Here is a 22,758-nt window from a genome sequence, read left to right on the forward strand (position 1 = left end):
GACTCCAAAACGAGGTTTCATTTATAATGTAAAAAATGAGGGACCGCTGTCCTCCATCTTTTTAAGACACAAATAATATTCGACTTACTAATATAATTATTTGGCTTCAATTAACCTTTTCCTTTTATAGGAAATAATTTAAATTAGATTTATTATAATAGATAAAATTTATTATTTTATTAGAAATTTGAAACAGATAATTATAGTATAGATCGGGATGATTAATTTCGATTCAAAATCATCAAACTTCCAGTCAAAGCAAATTGATCCGCCATGGAAATCTGTTAAACGAGCTTGAACAAGCAATCAATACGAGAGTGACAACTCCTCATACCTCCACAGCTTTACTATCACTTCCATCTCCCAATCTTCAATTCATCGATTCCTCAATTTCAGCCAAACCGTATCGATCTGAATTCCGCGTCCGCCTTGATCTAAACACATGAGGAGCGATGGTTTATTGGGAGGCGGAGTCACTCCATCTTCCGCTTCCATCCAGAAGAAACGCAACTGCTCAAGAGGCGAGAGACATTCCTGGTGATTCTCGGAGTGATTCTACACGCTGGTTTACATGCTCAGCATTTTTGATATATACTTCAAAACTCCTATTGTCCCATGGCATGAAACCTGTTCCTCCTCGCTTTCATCATCCCCAGCCAACGTCTCGTTCTCCTAGTAGGTAACACCTTCAGGCTTCAACAACTAATTGATAAGTTCTATAGCTTTCTGCAACACATATGGATAACTGATTTGAGAGCAGCAGTATGGTAATAGACATGATCAATTGTAGGTTAAGCTTAGGAATTCATCTGTTTCGGTTCTATGGAATTATATTAGTTGGTTGATTTAAATAGTCTAGAAAATGCTGATGTTCTATGTAGTCCTAATCTTGTTGAGAACATGATGTAATATGCTTATTAGAGGGATTCTGATTGCAGTGATGGTTTAAGGGCGGATAAGTTTTTTGAGCCTGATTTTGGAAGGAAAATACAGAGCACCATTTCTGAGAAGTGTAATTAAAGGACATGGTCGATGGGGGTCTCTCATGCTCGTCCTCCAACAGAGTCGAGGCCTGGCCATGTAGCTATAATAGCTGGATTCTACGAAGATCCTAGTGCAGTCACAAAAAGGTAGATATCCCTATACATTCGTTTTAGATAGCTTAGTTAAATGTATTGGTTGCTTGCTGATTCCTTCTTGCCAAATTTGTAGGATGGAAGGCTAATCCAGTTGAGTTTTGATTCGGTGTTCAACCAAAGCAGGCCTAATTTTGCTTTTGGAAGCCAGATATAATTCCTATTTTTGTGGTGCATTACCACATAGCACCTGGAACACATATCCTCATGAGTTTGAAGATTTTGCAACTGGTTGTTTTCTGCTATGTCATAATAATCAGCGAGTGTTAACATTGATTCTTCTATTTATGCAAGGTGTTATCTTCAATTTATTGGATGAAATACTTATCGGTTTATGGCCGTCTTGGCAGATGCATCGTTTTTGGAATGATGGTTCATCTCGATCAATTCCAGAGCCTATTAAACAAGTCACATGAAGGACCAAAGTTGAAGCAGCTACTGAGACCAAGACAACCTTGTTATATTCCTTCCTTCTTTGGTTGTGATTCTAACGGTCATGCTCATCGCCCTTTCTCCCCAATTTATCTTAATAACGTGAAGGTGTTGACCCGTATTGCTGAAAGTGTTATAACCTTCTTGAACAATATTTCAAGGACAACCAAACAGCGTATATATTCACAGCGGATCATGGACTGCGTGATAAAGGTAGGAAAATGTTTTTAAATTCTTTGCACCTATATGTCTAGGACTCATAACCAAAAAAACATAGTTTTTGTAATAAAATTGCCATGGCGTGTACATTTTCTACATTTGGTGGACAGCCCTTTACAGTTAACATGTAAAGCTTATCCTTCACATGCTACATAAGATTTACTACTGGTACTTCGCTTTCTTACACTACTACCAAATAATGAGATATGCATTGTTAGAAAATTAAGTATATGAAGATACCGTGGCACATGTTGGCATTTGGAATTCGAAGACAGGATACCTACCAAAGATGCAGTGAGCCAGTATATGCATCTTGTAAACTCTTAGACTCTTACCAATTCAATGTGACTTGATTGGCGAGTTATTCAATGAACAACGTTCAAGTCACGTTGTACAAGACTTGTATAACATATTTTATTCTTAGAAATCACTTTAATACAACTTAACATTAAAAAATACTCTATATACTAGAGGATTGATTTGTAATCCATACAATTGTAATTTGGTTGTTGGTTCTAGAGGCCAGTCAATACATTTGAGCACTCTAGTCAGGTATATGTTGTTCATTTTTCTGTAATAGTAGCTGAAAGGCTACTTTCCTCAGATAGCTTGACTACTGGGATATCAAGTAGGGTATACTATGGCTGTTATCTTAAATAATGCAATAGGTACTTTTGGTGATGATACTTTTTTATGGTGTTGTATTGGCAATAGTGGTGTCTAGTTGATCAGTTCATGTTTCATGTTTATTCTAAACAGTGGCGATTTATCATGAAGCAGACATATTGTATATTTTTCCTCTTCATGTGTTCCACAAATGCAATTTTTGCAGATATTTGTGATCCTTGGTAGTGTCCCTTGCAAATAAATACACTCTGGTATGATAGGTAGTCATGGAGATGGCCATCTACAAATACCGCTACACCTCTTGTTGTTTGGGGTGCAGGAGTTAGACATCCCATGCCAGCTTCCAGCAACAATGATCATGATTGTGATGTTCGCTTGTTGTAGAACATTTGCATGCTTGCTCCTACGCCCGTTGAATGGGGCCTAAGCAGCATTGAAGAGTGGATGTTAATCAAGCTGATATTGCAACCCCTAATGGTTGCACATTTTTGTATTTTCTCCCACTGTTTCTGACTGTTATGTATTTTTTCACCTTTTACTGTACACTCCCTCTGATGACCTGAATAAATCTTTTGCCGTCTACTCTTATTGGGCTCCATGTCCTGTAAATTCCGTGGGAAACCTTCCACTTGGATATGTTCAACTCAATGAGGTGGGTTGTCTAATTGCAGAAAAAAGATTCTTGATCTGTTGCAATATTTCTATTGATAGATAAGTTGACAACACTCTGCATACTTTTATTTTGCAGGCAGACAAGTCGAAGCCAGTGGTAGCTAACACAAAGCAGATTCTCAACCAGTTCCTTCAGAAATCACGTATCCTTTTTTTTAATCAATTTCTTTTTACTTTTCAGAGTATTACTGGAACTAATTCCAGTATATTTTTTTGAAAAAACATGTCAACTTTTCATGATATTGAGGGATGGAACGCAAGAAATGTTTACTAAACAGTTTGCAGAAAACAAGAGGGGTGAAGAAAGGAAAAACGAAATAAATTAGTTAGATTCCGATAAGGCTCAAATTCCAGTATGTCATACTGAACCAATTGTAGTGTCGCTTGTAGTGCTTTCATTATTACTTTCTTTTGTCAATTACCAACATGAGTGGAATTTCTGAGATTTTTTCTTGACAAAAGTTCAGAAATAAAAGGAATCAAATCATTGTATTTTGTACCTTTCAAACCTCTGGCACATCATGCATTGCTTTTGGATGATATTGAGCACCAAATCTGTTAGAGACTATGATACTGCCATGAAGTTATCTCAAGACTAAGGAAATTAGCACTGGAAGGCCTGAATTATTTTCAAACCTACGACTGGTTGGCCCTCATGACTGTCATTACTCTTGGCTATATGGCGGGATGATATATCCTCATCTCCATGTCCTGAGATATTATACTTCTCTTCCAGGAGACTTTCTTAGGAAGGATCAAGTTCTTATTGGCAGAAAACTACTGGAAAGGTAACTAACTTTACTAACGACAGTCAGGAGGAGTATGTTTTAGTTTGAATGTTTCATTTGGATCCTAAAAGATAATACAATCTATTCAAATAACTACCATGGGTGTCTAGAATTAGTCAATAATATTTTTTAATTATCAGTATAAAATATTCGTTAATCAATTGTTCTTTCTAAAAGGGAAGTACATTGCAGTTTTACTTGCTTCCCTGATGTCTTAACTTGCAGTTCAAAAATCATGTTACTTTGGTGTTCAAAATCACCTCTTTTTGTTACACATCAGCATATACAGAAAATTGTAATGGATAATTTATCCTTTACATTGCTCCATTATCTATAATTCCTTTTACTTTTTTTTCTTCATCTTGGAAAATCCAGAGTTTGCTTTGTGATTCTAGGAACTTAACTGTTTGTGTTTAAAATTGTATGGTTGACAGGTTCATCTATACACATTACTATTTGTTGGACTTTCATGGATTCTACTGTATTTGCAACACTCTCCACCCCTATATATGCCTATGCTCCAATGACGATATTTCTCTGGTGTCAAATATTTGGAGAATCAATTTTCTTAGTGCAGTTTGGGAGGGTACTTACTTGGGAGGCGGTCCAGTTATATTTTGAATCTTGTAGTTGCTTGTGTCTTCTCTGTAATAATCCTTGAGTTCCTGGTAAGTATTCGAAACCTTACTTACTGACTGCATTTTTGGAATTTGCTACCTCATTGGCGTGTTTCGGTTATCTTATTTTTTTTCATGTTGATCATGATCCAGAAACATCTACCTTTCTTTGTTTGTCAAAGTCATAATGTGTAAAACTAATATGATCATTATCCAAAAATAATCTTGCTCATTATCGGAAAACCAAAAACTTTATACCAAATGAAATGAAAAACTACTTTATAATTTTGGATCATGATCTAGAAATGACCTGTAAACCAAATGAAGCAACAAAAATCACACTATAATTTGGTCGATGATAAAAAAAAGTATACCAAACAGAAAAAAAAAAATCACTTCCAATTTTAACTTTGGCGATTAGATTGTGACAAAAATACTAGTTTCCAAATAGGATAATAACTTCATTGGTACTTTTTCAGGTGCATAGTTTTACGGAGAGGAAGCTATACACTTGGTGTTTTTTAATTGTTGGAGTGATTCTTCGAGTCACCCTCTATTCCTTGACTCCATGGAAGTCTGGAAACACCATTGTTTGTGTTGGCTGCCTGCTGTTTTTTGTCTGTTTTACTTTGTTTCCAGCGGAAATCCTGAAATACTCCACTGTGTGTAAGTCATCCTTACTAAATGTGTAAATGTTTTTCATACTCTGCTGGATGTAAATATTTTTATTGGTTAAGGTATCATTTGTTTATGCTAGGGTGTAGTGGAGCTATGATTACAGTGATAGGAGGAATTGAACCTATCTTGAATGGCATGCTCAACGCAACAAGAATGGCATAGTCTGATCAATAGTTACAGCAGAGGACTCCAAGTTTCTAGGGCTTCGGATTTTCCAGGTGTACCACGATTTTGTTTTAGGAAGATGCTCATTTGTATTGCTTGTGAAATAAATCTGAAAAAATGCTCTTTGTTTTGTTCTATTTCCAGGCTATGTTGGTTATGTTATCATCAATCATGGTGCCATTACAACTTCTCACAGAACTCCGAAGCAAGAACTGCTTTTATTACATCAGCTTATTAACGGTGTATTGCTGGTAGACTTTTATTATTTTTCTCTTTGTTTATCTGTTAAGAGTTCTTTTATCCGGACTATACACTGTACATTTTGAATCCCCTAGAAAGCTTCTTAGCCTTGTTTGATCTGGGGTTATTTGAAGTTATTTCAAATAACCTGGTTTGAATGTATGAAGCGGGCTATTTGTGTAAATTGACCAACATGTTCTTATTATAAAAAAATATAGTAAGGGTAATTTGATATTTTAGTTGATGATTTGAAAGATGCGATGGTAGATTGAAAATAATTCTAAATTACCCCCATCAAACAAGTCCTTAGATTAATTGGATAAACTAATTCATTATAAAATTGACTGTCCATTTGTATTGTTTTGCAGGCTTTTCAATAGTTCTTCCACTATTTTCAGCACCAGGCCTCTTGCCTCGATTGACTGCAATATTTCTTGGTTTTGCACCTACATCTTACTTCTGTCCATAGGGTATGAATAATTGTAAGTCTTTTCCATCTTGATAGGAGCAAATTGTACTAAGTGTTGAAATATTGAACAATATGTGCAGATATGAAGCTCTTTTCTATTCTGCACTTGGTCTAGTACTTTTGGGCTGGATACTATATGAAAATACACTGCTTCAATTGAGGGAGGGGAAAACATCTTATGTGGCGATGAACTCTCAGAACGATGTATACGGTTTTGCAGAAGGGTGATAGAGACCCTAGAACTATCTGATATGAGAATTCCTTAAGCTTTTGTAAGTTATCTGTAGTATTCTAACACTTTTCATAAATGCAAAGCTGAAATTTTTTACATATGAAATAGACAAAATATGTGAGCATAATGATGATTTTGAATAATACCATGAACATTGTGTCTAATAATGTGTTTTGGTTCTCCAGATGGTGCTATTGAATGTTGCATTTTTTGGAACTGGAAACTTTGCAAGCATTGCAAGCTTTGAGATATCATCTGTTTATCGGTTTATCACAATCTTTAGCGTAAGTAGAGATGGTTAAAGCTTTCTAGTTTCAGGTCTTTTTTTGGCCTTTCATTCTACTGAGCTAATGAGGGGATGTTTTCCTTTTACAGCCTTTTCTCATGGCAGCACTTCTGATTTTCAAAATATTCATTCCTTACATGCTTGTCATGTAAGTGTTCGTATCCTATCTGGTGTTAATTGTTACATTGATCTATCTCCTTATTGTGTATGAAGATTATCTTAAATAAACTGTTTATTTTGTTTTTTTGACTTCTAGGATGTTAGCACGACCCCGTCTTAGTGGGGGAATCAAACCCATAACCTTTAGTCTCTTAGCCATGACTCTTGTTACTTTAGCTATCCTATTGGGTTAAAATTATCTTAAATAAACTCGATTATATTCTTTTTCACAACATCCTCTAAAAATGCATTTTTTTTTTTTTGTAGTTTTTATATGGCTAGAGCATTGCCCGACAGTCATGACCCCAACTTCCATTTAGGGCGTTTTTAGTGAGAGTCAAACTCAAAAATTTTGATCTCTGGCAAGAATATTGACACTTAACTAGCAAAAGAAAGTTTTTAACTTCTTTTTCAAGTTCATGGATTCTATTTCTATTTGGATATTAGGAATTCCAATTTGCATTATTTTGCCTGTTTTGATTCGACCTGTTTCATCGCATGATACAAGACTTTAACATGCCCATTTGGAAACTGCTATTTTGTCGAGTCTCATTGAAAAATTGCCAAAGCTATACGTTTTTCATAAGTCTATTTATCTTATTATTTGACTTGCGGTTGGATATATTATTGTGAGCAGATGTGCATTTAGCGGTTTAACGAAGCTGATTCGCATTCCACGCTTAGGGTGCTATTTTCTAGTCATCATCTGCTCAGACGTAATGACAATCCATTTCTTCTTCCTGGTAAAACGCTCATTGAACTCTTCCCCTCCTTAAAATAACTTACGCATATTCTGTCTCAAAAACTTATAAAATTGTAAACCAAGTATATAAAGCTTCTATACTATAAGGTGTTTTAAGCTTTTGCAAAAGAATATGTCGCATATTTTGACATAACAAAGCGTTAAAACACAAGTATAGAAAGTTGTTATACTTTGTCTGTTAAGCTTTTGCGACATTATAAAATTGGTGTTAATAAGTTTGGGATCGAAAATAGGTGCGAAACACGGGAAGCTGGATGGAGATTGGGAATAGCATAAGCCATTTTGGAATAATGAGTGCCCAAGTTGTATTCGTGCTCCTACTTTTTGCGCTTACTCATGTTTACACGAGGGACATGAAGGTTAGACCCGAGACACGGTTTACTAGGAAGGTAATGTAAGGTAATACCCTAGTTAAATCATCTCTAAATGTAAACATTTTTTATTGAATTTTTGTAGGAGTGAGTGTAGTTGAATATTATTAATACTCTTGACAGGGAATTTGGATTTTGTTCCCATGATTTTGAATGAACTATATTTAGCATCCATAATTACATTCATAATTTAGTTGTTTTTATTGCAGCTTTTTTATCTTTTGGGAATCTTATTGATAAAAAAGTGGCTAAAATCTTATTTTCTTTTTGAAATTAAAATTTAATTTATAAGTTAAAGGGATTTATTTGATTGAAAATTTTGTAAATAACTAACTAGCTCAATTTGGCCTTCTAGTTTTGCATCAACTTCATCAAGATTTATATTTCCCTCACATCTTACATTAAATATTTGCCTTAAATTAAACCTAAGAATATAATATACATTCACTTAATAATCTTAATTAAATTACTTTTATTAAATTATAATACATAATTATTATATTTTTCAGTATAATTTTTTTTCTTCTTGGAATACTTTTTTTTTAATAACTTAACTTTGTCAAGTTATTTATTTGTAGGGAATTATATTTTTTAAATAAGTTGTTATTACTTTCTTAAATTCTGTGTTATAAAAAAAAAAATACTTAAACATGAGGGGCGCTTGGTTCAAATAAAGGAATGCTTGGTTCAAATAAGGAATCGAAATAGGATTGAGATTGATACATGTGTGGAATGAGAATGTGTATGATTGATAGAAGTGCAGTGAGATTGATAGATGTGTGGAATGAGAATGAGTATGATTGATAGAAGTGTAGTGTTTAGTTAAGACATGTTGTAATTAATAAATTTTATATTTAATTTATATATTTATAAATTTTATTAACTTTTTTTTATTATTTTTCTATTATTACTCATTTAAAAAAAACATATAAATAAATTAATTAATTCAATATATATATATATATATATATATATAAAGAGAAATAATTTGTCAAAATAAAAAATATTAATAAGTTTTAAATTTTATATTCTCTTTAATTTAATATAGTTATAAACTTTATTAATTTTTTAAAAAAAAATTCCTAATATTACTCATTTAAAAAATATATAAATAAATCAATTAATTCAATATATATATATTTATAGAGAAATGATTGGAAATGGGATTTGGTGAAGGAATAAGAGAGGGAATGTCAATATAATTGGCTAAAAAAATCAAATATTTTTTCTCTATTTTCTCTTTTCTCCTATTTTACCATTTTTTCAATGTCAAGTCATTCTCTCTCCCATTCTCTCCCTCAAATTTCCTCCCTTATCACTCCTCTATATTTATAAATAAATAAGAAAAAAGGAAAATAATTAGTCAAAATAGAAAAAAAATATTAATAAATTTTATGTTTAATTTTTTTATTCTCTTTATATATATAAATATATTTATTAATTATTATCGATATTTGGTTTGTTTATATTAAAAAAATTTAACGTGTTTATTTGAATTTAATTAAAAAATAAGTTTATTTGAATAAAATTAATTTTTGATAGTTATTAAAATATCATGCTAAATAAATCATAGATATTAATATATTTATAAATTTATTAATTTTGTTTATTCTATTCCTATTATTATTCAATTAAAAATTATATAAATAAATAAATTAATCTAATATATAGAATTAAAAATAAATTAATTAAAAAAAAAAGAAATAATTAGTAAAAAGTAAAATAAATTATTAATAAGTTTTATATTAAATTTTGTATTCTCTTTATTATATTTTTATTAATTATTATAATGATTGTTGATGTAATTTGATTGATTTATACTATAAATTTTAGTTTATATTAATATATTTTTCGTAGTTAATTTTGATACATAAAAAATTATTATCTTATATTAAAATTATTTAAACGAGAAACATTGAAATTGTAAAATATCATGTTAAATAAAATAATTAGAATGAATAAATATTGAAGGGATTGAATAATTTCCGAGAATACAAGGGAATTGTTCATCAATTAAAACCACATACCAAACATTAATTTTTAATCCTTCAACCACCTTTTCCCTCTGTACCATATCATTTCAACGTTCATCCAAAAGTTTCTCCCTTCGCATCAACTCGTTCCAGCGTGCTTCGAATAGTTTCTCCCGCTGCAGCAGTATATTCTGACTTTGTTTGAGTTGATTCTGATCTTCTTCAAGTTTTCTCTGCTTGACATGAAGATCTTCCAATTGTTTATGAAGATTTAAATTGAAAGCTGTCACTTCCCTGTAGTAGGAATCATAAGCAGCCACCTTGTGATCCATTTCTCTTTGGCTACTTTTCATCTGATCCCCAGTTGTCCTCAAATACTCCATCTTCTCCTCTTGAAACCGAGAGAATTCTGCCTCCCTACGGTCAAGTTCTACACATCGATTCACCAAAGAGATCTTTAGCATCTCAACCGCATCTTGATTTTCAATAAACGACATAGCTCTCAAATTCAAAGCTTCTTCTTTTGTCTTGAGCTCAAGGATCATTTCATTAATGACCTTCACCGATGAATCTAGATGCTCTTCAACTTCCCTACATGCATTATTGCAGGAATCAAGTTCTTTGCTAATACAGGTTCTCTTAAAAGCTATGAGTTTAGAAATGGATGATATCTTCTCCAAAGAAGTCATATTTGTTGAACTGTTTCCTTCCATGGACATGCAACAGCAAGTGTGTGTTTGTGTGTGTGTGTTGTGAGAGAGTGAGAGAGTGTTTCAAGAACCCTAATACAAGTTCACTTGAGCGGCGGAATGAATGAAGGAGTCGAAGTTTTGAATAGGGTTTGTAAAAAAGAAAGAGGATTGATGAGGACGCGGATCAACTATATATATATATATATATGGTTACACACTCTATGTAAAACTTTGGACACTCCGAAGAAGCTTGTTTGATCACAAGAGTTATTTTGATTTTTTTTTGTTTTTTGAAAGACATTTTTATATCATTTTACCTATTTTCTCATTCAATAATATTTTTCAAAGATCAAACATGATTCATGCAAAATTGATAAAAATAAACTTTACCTCTTAAACTTTCTAATAATTAGAAACTTATAATAGGATAATAGAGAGATTTGGTTAATTATAAACTTTACCTCTTAAATTTTCTAATATTAATTATTTATTTTGTATTAAAATATATATTAATCTTAATTTATTTTAACTATATATTACTTATTTAATGTCTTTACATAAATATATATATTATTTTAATTATTTTATCTAGCTATCACATAATCACTACTTTAAAGTCAATTTAATAGGTATATTTATTATCTGAGTTATTTTAACTACTATCTACTTCTCACTTTAAATACAATTAAATAAGTGGTAAAAATAAAATAAAAAATTTAAATAAACTTGTGCATAGGAAATTGAGAGATATCTTAGTTTTCATTTAAGGTATGTTTGAATTTGTAGAATTAGAATTGACATTTAATTACAATTCAATTAATATGAAAAAACTTAAAATTGTAATTCAATCTCAATTCTTATGTTAGTAAAAAAATATAAAAAAAATTATTTTAATATACATTATTTATTTTATTAAAATATTGTTTTGACACATCTAACCAATTAGTACAGTTCAAGGGTCAAGAAAATTTTAAAGTTTCAATTTTCTTTAAAAAAAATCATTTAGTATAGTTCAAGGGTCAAACAAATTTTGAAATTTCGATTTTCTTTAGAAAAAAAGATATAGTTCACCAGGTTAACTTCGTGTATATAAAAAATAAAAATATTTGTTTCATATTTTAACTTTTTAAATTTAAAAATAATATATATATATATAAAAGTTCAAAATGATAAGTTACTGGAAAAGAAAACATCTTAAATTTAAAAAAAAAAAATAATTGAAAACTTTAATTGTGTTTTAAATGATAAAATAATAAGTTGTTTTATTTAAAAAATATTAAAAAAATAAAATTTAGAAATATAATTCTGATTAAAAAAATAGAATTGAGAACTATAAAATTACACTAACATAAAAAAAAAGCCTTATAATATTTTTATTTTAATTCTAATTCTTAATATTAAAATATCTATCAAACTTAAAAATTGATATTGAACCCTCCATTTCTAATGTTAATTTTCATTTTAGTTAATGAGGGCAAGAGATAATAAAGTAGATAAAAATCTGAAAATTATAACCTCTAAATTAAAATAAAAGAATACACATTATAAAAGAAAATATACTAAGCTTTGGACAATTAGGGGTAGTTTAATCTTGAGTAATTTTGAATTTTTTATATTGTTTTTTTTAAAAAAAAATAAGTTTTCTATCATTTTATTATCATTCTAACACTTAAATTATGTATCTTAAATAAATCTTAAATAATTTATTTTTTATCAAACAATATTTAAAAAAAAAAACCTGAAAATCCAAAATCACTGTTGCATATTCCATTAGAAAAAGCAAAATTCATAAAAATAATAGCAATAATAAATATATATTACTTGGTTCATAACAAAAACTGTATCTATTAAAGTTTCTAATAATTAAAAATTTAATACAATACTAGTGAGAGATGATAATATTAATTTTAAAAATAATATTAATTATTAGATTTGTATTATAATATATATATATATATATATTAATCTTAATTTATTTTAAAAAATCACTTATTTATCCCTTTAAATGCCTTTAAATAAGCATATATATATATATATATATTATTTATATATATATTATTTTATTTATCACCTAATATTTTTTAAATAATCTTATGCCTATGTAACAGAGACATAGTTTTTCATTTAGGAGTTTTTTCATGTTGGTTTAAAGAAGGGATATGTAAAGAAGTAGATAGAATCTGAAAATATAAACTCTCAAATGAAGTGATTACACTATTTTGAAAACACTTCATTAATTAATCAAATAAATAACAAGTAAAACCAACAACAATTAAAACAAAATTTCAGATCTGTAAGACGAGGGTAAAGATAAGATGGATAAACCTGATGCTCCACATGCATTCAGAAAACTCAGAAAACCCGACCATAAGAGCTTATGGAGAGAGTTTGCACGAGATTTGCACTCAAATGTAGTTATCTGCAAATATATCAAATCAATAGTGCAAATATATCAAATCAAAATAGTGAGGATATGAACAATGCCAAATAAACTAGATCAAGAGATAAAAATTGTTAACAATAAAAAATCAATAATCATACTCACTATAGTTATACTAGCAACAACCGATTAACCACCAATTAACTCAGAAGATAAAGAAGATAAAATAAAAAGAATAAGAATAGATAGAGAGATCGAAGAAGAAGAAAACTGCGGAAGGAAAGAACCGATTAGGGTTTTCTGATGTAAGCGTAGATGATGGGGACTTATATAATTTTTTTATTTAATTAATTATAATATTTTTATTTTAAAAAATAAATTATAAATTACTTAATAGTCCAGTCAAATAAACAATTAAAAATAAATCAATCCTATTAATAAGTTTAATTATTAAAATTTATAAATCACATTATAACAATTATATAGGAATATATTATTAATTATATTTAATTATTAAAAACAAAGTCTATATTTAATCATGAATAAATTATTAATCACAGTTTGTTTATGTATAGAATAAAGAAACATTTGTTCTAATTATCAGAGGAAGTTAAATAATAACACAATTGTATTTTGTTAAGGGAATTCATCAATGTTATATTTTTACCCATTCATATAAATATATATAAAATCAATTTTAATTGAGTTAGCAATATTATTTTATTTTTTATTTTAAATACGAACATTTTAATAGTCACATATTACCTTCATGCCTGTTACAACACTCTTCCAATTATGACAAGTTTATATAATTATATAATATACTTATATAATTATATATATATATATATATATATATATATATATATATATATATATATATATATATATATATTTGTTGAGTTTGTCATATAAAAACCAACATAAGAATCATAATTGTAATATCATCTTGAAAATAAACTTATTTGAAGTTTAAATGATTTGTAAAAAAACTAGGGGTGAAATTAGTAGATTTGAATTCTTATTGGGTGCTCTCTCGTCATTTCATCAATCAATTTTGGAGCTGTCATTTATTTTTAAATTAAAACTATTTAATGTCACTTTTCTTTTAACATCATCATTTATAAATATATATATATTTTTATTTAAAATTATACATTCTCTTTCCTCGTTATCTTTTATCTTGGATTCTCTTGCCCTCTTCCTCTCCCAACCTACCTCCATCCTAACCCTACTCCTCTCATACCTCTATACCCGACCCGACCCGACCCGGTTTCATTTGACCTAGGGGAAGCTGCTAGGACCATCCTTTTCCCTGACATCTTACAAAATAACGTATTTGCCCTTACAAAATTTAAACCTAAGAATATAATATACACTAATTGAATAATCTAAAATAAATTACTTTTATTAATTATTCTATTTTTCAATATAACTAATTGGAAGACATTTCTATAATAACTTTAATCTTATCTAAGTTATTTTTTTTACAAAATTAAACTATACTGAAACTACCGATCCTAATTGTCATCAAGTTCTATTTTATTTTTCTTAATTATTATTAAGAATTAAAAAAATAATTATTATGTAAAATCATTTTTTAATTGAGTTAATAACATGGTTTTATTTGTGATTTTAAATAAAAATATTTTAATAGTCACATGCATATTACACGTAGACTTGCATGTTGTGACATGTGTCATAAAATGGTGACATGTGTTATATATAATTAATTTGCATGCAATTTTATTCTCTCTCCTCTGTCCCTAAACCCTATTCTCTCTCTTCATTTATATATTTTTTTGTTTGTTTTATATTGCTATAAAGATTCGTTGATCTTCTCTCTCCTCTCTCTCCTGTCCTTATCACTTCATAATATAATAAATATTTGGTGTCTTATTTGGAATCCAGCTCATAAAGAGTCGTTTGATGGGTGGGTATTCGGACTCTTATTGGGCGCATCTCATCATTTCATCCATCAGTTTTTTAGCTGTCATTTATTTTAAAATTTAAACAATTTAATGTCATCTCTTTTTTACACATCATCATTTATTTATATATATATATTTTATTTATTTTAAATTATATATCTCTCTTTCCTCAGTCTCTTCTACCTTCGATTCTCTTGCCCTAAACCTTAAATCTGACCCGACCCGACTTGACTTTCATTGACCAGGGCCGGCCGTGGGAAGCTTTAGGGTCATCCTCTTCACTCTCCCCACGTCTTATATTAAATATTTGCCTTACAAACTTTAAACATGAGAACATAATATACAATATTAACTTAACCATTTAAATTAAATTATAATACATCATTATTATATTTTTCAATATAACTTCTTATTTTCTTCCTTAAAAGATATTTTTTTCATGAAAACTATCTATGATAACTTTAACCTTGTCAAGTTAATAGTTTGTTGTCGACCATATTTTCTTAAATAAGTCTGCTGTTACTTGCTTGAATTTTTTGTTATAAGAAAAAATTGCTTCAAAATTGAATCAACTTGATGTTGAGAAGTAAAAAAAATGCTTGAAAAAACTTTTGGTGAGAAATAAAAGTCATATTAGTGTTGATTTTAAGAGGTGCTCCCATTGTAATTGAATACAAACATGGGTAAGCCCAACAACCCGGGCTGCCCATTTAATAATAAAGAAGATATTTATATTGTTTAGATGGACTAACGTTATTATTATTATTATTATTATTATTATTATTATTATTATTATTATTATTATTATTATTATTATTATTATTTAAATGTATATTAGTATTTGATTTTATTTATTTTGAAATGATTTCCATGTTTTTGATAAACTTTGAGAAATACTAAATAGCATATATCGCTTGAATCTTGTGACAATAAATTTTAATATGAGTTTGTTGTGAAAATTAATTTTGTTTGGCACTTTATTGGATTTCTTTATACCAATATGGATATTCAAAATAATTGATGTTAGTAATTTTATCTTATCTCGTAACCAATATACAAAAAAAATATTATTAAAATATAACTAAATGATAATATAAGAAATACAATAGATTATTAAAGAAAATAAAATGAATAAACTCTTATTGATTAACACCGTTCTCTGAAAATAGTGAGAGTTTTCATTTGTTGGTTGCTTTCTAGTATACAAATACAACGGAACCTGCAATGATTTAACACAGAATAACCACTACAACAACGAACTTGATAAAATTACCTGAATCAAATAACCGGGTTTTATACAGGAACAATGAAGTCAAAAACTCAAAAAACACTCTAAAAAAGAAAAAACTTTTTTGAAATTCTAGAGTGAAAAATTATAAGATAATGTGTAGAAAAGAATTAGAGTGAAAAAATATATTTAGTTGAAAATTAAACTATAAAATCATTCATCAAAATTTTAATCCAACGAAGTAGTACTTCATTAATCCAATAGTTAGTCTTATTTGCTTCTTTCTTGCATCTTTCTTACCGTCATTGACATTTATTCGGAGTGTGTAAGTTACATATCTTATAGCAATAAATATAAATATTTTGTTGTTACATTAGCAATTAATAACATTTTTGTTAACCTTATTTAAGACATTAATGCTAATTGTATCATTAACAAATTCATTTTCATTTTATTAAATTTTTCCTTAATTTACATTTAAAATTAAATTTCACACTCATCTCTCTATATATATAATGATGCTTAATTTTCAAAATATCCGGATTGCAGAGTCGAGAGCCTGTGGTTAATTTAGATATATATGTGAGAGTGAATAAATACTTGAGTAGGATTGTGGGTTGACCCCGCGCCCATAAACTTAAAACGGTTAAAAATAAAATAAAAAAATATTATATGTATGTTTCGAACTCGCAACTTATTTAAACAAATACAACTCTTTAACCAACTAGACTAATAAGTCTTTATACTTTAAATTCAACACAAAATATGATGAACGCGGAATGTTTTAACAATATAAATTTAAATTTTTAACTAACTATAATCTCTATATATAATAATGCTTGATTTTTAAAGTGTCCGGATTGCGGGTCGAGAGCTGTGGTTAATTTGAGTTAAATTTCTTGAATTGATAAAATAAACAAGAACTATTTGATTGAGTTCTTGAAGAGAAAGATTGAAATAATATTATTGATTGAATGAATAATCTTTACAATAATTTATCTATTTATAATAGTAATAGAGAAATAAATAAATAATTTCTCTTATTTATTTAATACTTTATCAATTTGGAATATATATGTTAGAGTAAATGGATACTTGTGTTGGATTGTGGGTTGACCCACCCATAAATTTAAAACGGTTAAAAATAAAATTAAAAATGTTATATGTATGTTTCGAACTCGCAACCTAATAAAACAAGTACAACCCTTTAACCAACTAGGCTAATAAAATTTTATATTTTAAAGTGTCCGGATTGCTGGGTCGAGAGCTGTGGTTAATTTGGATATATATGTGAGAGTAAATTGATACTTGGGTCGTATTGTGGGTCAACCCGTACATAAACTTAAAACCGTTAAAAATAAAATTAAAAATGCTATATGTATGTTTTGAACTCGCAACCTAATAAAACAAGTACAACCCTTAAACCAACTAGGCTAATAAGAATTTATATTTTAAATTCAACACCAAATTTGATGAACATGGAACGTTTTAACAATATAAGTTCAACTTTTTAACTAACTAATCTCTATATATATATAATGATGCTTAATTTTTAATGTGTCTGAATTACCGGGTCGAGAGTTGTGGTTAATTTGGATATATATGTGAGAGTAAATGAATACTTGAGTCAGATTGTTGGTTGACCCGCTCATAAATTTAAAACGGTTAAAAATAAAATTAAAAAAACTATAAGTATGGTTTGAACTTGCAGCCCTACAAAACAAGTACAACCTTTTAACCAACTAGATTAATAACACTTTATATTTTAAATTCAACATCAAATTTGATGAACGCGTGACATTTTAACAATATAAGTTCAACTTTTTAACTAACTAATATATATATATATATATATAATGATGCTTAATTTTTAATATGTCCGAATTTTCGGGTCGAGAGTTGTGGTTAATTTGGATATATACGTGAAAGTAAATGAATATTTAGGTCAGATTGTGGGTTGACCCGCTCATAAACTTAAAATGGTTAAAAATATTAGCAAAACAAACTCTAAACCATCCGGGCTCCATGCAATGGCAAGACGAGTCCGGAGAAATATTCAACTTGACCTCATTTACTATTTGTACGCGTTCATTTTCGTTTCCCTTTCGATTTTCTGGCGCGTGTGCCCATTTTTTTATTTATTTGGTTTGGCATACGCTCCTTTTTTTCGAATTGAATTGGCCCGTACAAGTTTTAAATCGACACACTCGCAAATGTGTCGATCTAATTGACTTGAGAGTCGCCACTTTAGTTTACTTCCCAAAGAAACTAAAGAAAAGAAAAATCAGAGATTCATTTTAAGAGTCCGGTGTTTGGTTACGTATTAGGAAAGGGCCTACGGCGCTATGTCCTATACGCCTGTCCTTACAGACAGTCTCTACTCCTAAGTAATTGGCCATATGATGTTTGAAAGATTATTACGTTTTCGTTCTGAGTTCAGAACTCTTTTGCTTGTGTGAGAAAATCTTAATCATTTGCAAGGGGCTAGTCCTATTCATGGGGTGTTTGAAGAGGACAAAGTATTGAAAAGCATTGAAGCATTGAAAAACATTGAAGCATTGAAAAGCATCGAAGAGCATATAGCAAAGTTCTCAGGAAAAACAAGAGTCACAATTCCAGAGGAAGGACGTACAAGTATGAACGACAAGGACAAAGTATCGGGTTGAAGATTGGAAATATTATGCTCTTTGGACAAAGGAGAGAAGATGATAAAATAACTCAAGGTCCCGAGTGTTCCCCATTTTTTTCTTAGAATTTTCAGAGTTAAGGAAAACTCTGAGTACAACTCATTAAAATGAGCAATTTTAAAAAAATAATTCCCAAAATTCCCATATGATAGTCGAAAATATTATTAGGAGCTCATAGGAATCGAGTTTGGAATTTTCGGAGTTATAGAACCCCCGATATGACACTACAAAGATAGACATTTTTCCAAACGGGCCCTAAAAATTCCGAAAAAAATTATTTTCGAAAAAAATAATATTTTGGAGTTTTTGGAAAAATTTGAGAATTTTTTAAAGTGGTTTGAATGTTAGAATCCTCATTTTAAAGTCGTTTGTAAAACTTGAGAAACAAACAGAGCCTTAAGTTTATTTTATTTTTAGTTTTTTTTTTAAAGTTTAAACTAAAATAAAAGCAAAAGAAAGTTTAGGGTCCAATTAAAACATCAGGAAAAGATCAGGGACTACTTTAATTTCGAATTAATAAATTAATTCGAAATTAAAGTTATCAGGCTTATTTAAAGATAAAAGAGGCTCAGGGGCCTCTTTGCAACTTCACAGGAAATTGAAGGAATTGGAATAAAAGAAAAGTAAAAAATGAAACCTCCAGCTGATGAAGAGACTCCGGCGAGGGCGATTCCCGGCGTGTCCTGCGCCTGGGGCCGATCTCTGCTCGAAGGCGACATCGTTACAGTCCGTCCTACTCGTCGAATCTCCGCCTCCTTCCTGCTGCAGCTGTGTTCACCGCGACAGTTCGCCTAGCTGCCTGAGGTTGGAGTCGCACCCAATTTTCCACAGCTGAAGAAGACGCTGCAGAATAACCAGAACACAGCACCTGCACCTCTTTCCTTTTGGCGAACACAGATTTCGGAATTCCAACAAAAATGGACTGGATCCCTAAAACAGAAGAAATCTAATCCTAATCTAGACCTAAGCTATTCTTAATCAATGCGATTAACAGCTAAAGCTTCACCAATACAGTACATTAATCCAGCAAAGTAAACAATCCAATAAAACTCAAGTAAACTGCAGGTTCAAGGATGAATCTTATCTCATCTCAAAACTAATATAACCTAATTCAACATCTAACGACAAACAATTAACTTCAATTACAGCAAACAAGAATATTCAAACTATTATCAGAATAAGAAAGAAATCAGCCTGCGATATGAATTTTCAATGAATAAATGGCATCGGTGTTCATAACCGATGCCTCCAATCAACAATTTGAGATTACATGAGTCCAGAACGTTACCTGAATCGCTAAAGAAGCAAATGAATAGAGGTTCGGAAGAACAGATCGATTTGGAAAATACAGATGGATTGACAGACTTCTCTCGTTTCTTCAGTGTTTGTTGTATTTATGTATCAATGTCGATCTATCCTCCACGCGATAAGCGAGGTTAAACGAAGCTGGCGTCATTGAGCGCAGCTGTTCTTCGTCGTTTTCTTACAGGACAGCAACAGGTTCTGCAATCGTCCTTTTTGTTGACCGAAAGAAACGAATTCACCAATGCAATCCAGTTCTTCCTCCTCAACAATGGAGTTCGACCTCTCTTCTCCTCTCAATCTAGTAACCGCTCAACTGGATTGGAACCTCAACTGCCGAACTGAAACCTGCTCTCTTTCTCTAAAACTCCCCAACTCATCTTCCTCTTTTAATTTTATTACAGGGTTCATTTGTAATTAGCCCAAAAGTTGAAGGGCACGCTTGGAAGAAAAGAAAAAAATATATATTTTCCCTTTTTTTTTCTTTCCGTTTTTCTCCTTTTCCATTTTTCTTTCTTCGCACCTTCACACTAAACGAATCACTTCGGTCGTGTTTTTGCTCAAAAAATTTTGAAAATTTTATGGTCAATTCTTAACACCACGAACGTGAACCTCCTTTTTGAATGAACCCAAACGGACCTTCCTATCCAAAGTTATGAGATTTTAAAGTCACCCCTTCATTTCAATCTTTTCAATCCCGCGGTTTTCACTTTCATAACTTTAATAGCCCATAACTTTGTGCACAGAGCTTTCCCCACAATGAGGTTGGTACCATTGGAAAGGCAAGACTCTTGCCTACATCCCCATGTTCTCCTTTGCTTACGAAATGGTTCGTGTTGGTCAGGAGACTAGCCTCACAAAAACGTGTCAGTTCACGCATCACCTTCGCTGCGGGCGACTTGGACTGAGCTTCAGGGAGAACTGGGAGAAGTATTTGGTGTCGTTGGAAAGATAATTCAAAGGGCTTTCCAACGGTAGCTCATACACTGAAGATGGATCATTGTTGCAAAAGATATGATTTTTAGAAGTGCAACATAGCTTCAGCTAGCTCCCAGGATTTGAATTGGTAGTTTTTCCTTCTTTTTGAGCATTTTCTGCACAAATTTGCAAACAATAACATTATACTCAAAATTCAAGATTTTTCAAAACGTACAGCATGAACGTGTCACTGGTTGGGAAAACAAAGTTGTTATGAAATTCGACCTTTGGATCGTTATCTTTTAAGCTTTACCGGGTCAGTTTTCCACGAGGTGATTCTATTTTTGTTTTCCCGGTTCAATAAACAAACATGAGTATTATTTCGGGCCGGGTTTTTCTATTAGGTATCTAGGGTGTAAAAATGGGGTGTCTACACTATTGAATTCCAAAGAACCAATTCGCTTTCCATAGTCATTTCCTCAAGAAACGGAGGAAACGGGCTCAAGTTCATCCAAGAAAACAAACATGTATTCCCTTCCAAACACTCTATTCCGTACTCCCTCAATCTGTTTACCATAAGTTGTTACCTCTTTAACAATCTTTCGCGGTTCACTTTTATATACTTCTCTGTAAAAAAATTGTCTGACAACATGCATGCGAGCAAATGTTGTGTTTGAGAGGAGATAAGAAACTAGACATTCTTCTAGCGATTGTCACAACTTTGTCATTGTACGAGTATATAGTCCTGACCCTAAACTCTGGGAGTCCGAGGTCTTTTGAGAGACTTTAGACTATGTGAACTCCCTCAGCTTCTTTGTAATTTTTGGATACTAAGATCTCAACTATGCTAACAAAATTAGGCGACGAGAACACAAATCCTAAGTAGATTTCGTCTGAGACAAGATGGATGTTCTTTTGGACAACAAAATTGAAGATTTTCTTGAGAGTGGAGTGAGAGATAGTTACCCTTAAAGGGTTTGAGGGATTTGTTATGAGCACCCTTCTCACTTTCATGTTCATGGATTGTGCATTTTGGTATGCAACTTCCATGGCTTTGGGTGTTACTTAGTAACCTTTCGAACTTTCGCAAGGTACGTATTGATATGATTTTCGCACATGTTTTCCATCGCAAATCTCTATCGAATCTAAAAAAAATTAACAAAATTAAAACAAGTTAGTACCGCTAAATGTACATCTGCTCACAATAATATTATACGATTTACATTATAAATAAATAAATTATGAATTAATATAAGTTTTGTACTGTGTCATTTATTTATTATTATTATTTTAATTATATATATATATATATTTAATTTGTTAGTATAAAATAATTTAATTATATATAAATAATAATAATATATAATTAATATGTTTTTAAAATTAAAATTTATGATTTAAATGAACTCTAATTTTCAGATAAGTTTTGAAAAAAAAAAAAAATATACAACAAAGATTTGGAATTCTTTCTGGTGTTCTTGAGACAGAAATAGACCCAATTCTAGAAAGAGGTACCCTTAGGGAGCAAACGGGTAAACTCAATCATATAATTCAAATTAAATTGAGTCAATTCATTATTCAACTCATATTATTTATTAATATGGGTTGAGTATGATTTGAGTATCCAAATTAAATTTTAAATATTAACATATTTATTACGTTTTTGACTTGTTTAAAATATTTTTGGCTAGTTTAACACATTTTTTTACCATTTAACAATTATTTAATTTATTTTCTCCGTTTAATACATTTTTAACTTGATCAACACTTTTTAAACTCGTTTAACCAATATT

The 22,758-nt window shown here is 30.3% G+C and overlaps 1 protein-coding gene and 1 pseudogene across 1 annotated transcript; one reads left to right on the plus strand and one right to left on the minus strand.

Annotated features, from left to right (window-relative positions):
• The first annotated feature begins 206 nt into the window (after positions 1-206).
• Positions 207-8,071, plus strand: LOC124934714 (GPI ethanolamine phosphate transferase 1). The gene is given in 36 exon segments (XM_047475232.1): positions 207-509; positions 512-564; positions 566-613; positions 615-679; positions 939-975; positions 977-1,037; positions 1,040-1,127; positions 1,211-1,235; positions 1,237-1,286; positions 1,288-1,367; positions 1,487-1,509; positions 1,512-1,695; positions 1,698-1,781; positions 2,675-2,692; positions 2,695-2,847; positions 2,850-2,905; positions 3,004-3,066; positions 3,163-3,229; positions 3,554-3,763; positions 3,766-3,849; positions 3,852-3,874; positions 4,309-4,381; positions 4,384-4,460; positions 4,462-4,542; positions 4,971-5,157; positions 5,249-5,325; positions 5,440-5,509; positions 5,512-5,573; positions 5,930-6,023; positions 6,026-6,044; positions 6,124-6,253; positions 6,256-6,315; positions 6,461-6,559; positions 6,651-6,709; positions 7,358-7,463; positions 7,717-8,071. Coding segments are annotated over 36 exon segments (2,898 nt in total). The 5' UTR covers positions 207-442; the 3' UTR covers positions 7,882-8,071.
• A 4,720-nt stretch (positions 8,072-12,791) lies between these two features.
• Positions 12,792-22,511, minus strand: LOC124934715 (annotated as a pseudogene).
• Between the last annotated feature and the right edge of the window lie 247 nt (positions 22,512-22,758).

Source organism: Impatiens glandulifera, chromosome 4 (assembly GCF_907164915.1).
Source record: "Impatiens glandulifera chromosome 4, dImpGla2.1, whole genome shotgun sequence".
NCBI lineage: Eukaryota > Viridiplantae > Streptophyta > Magnoliopsida > Ericales > Balsaminaceae > Impatiens > Impatiens glandulifera.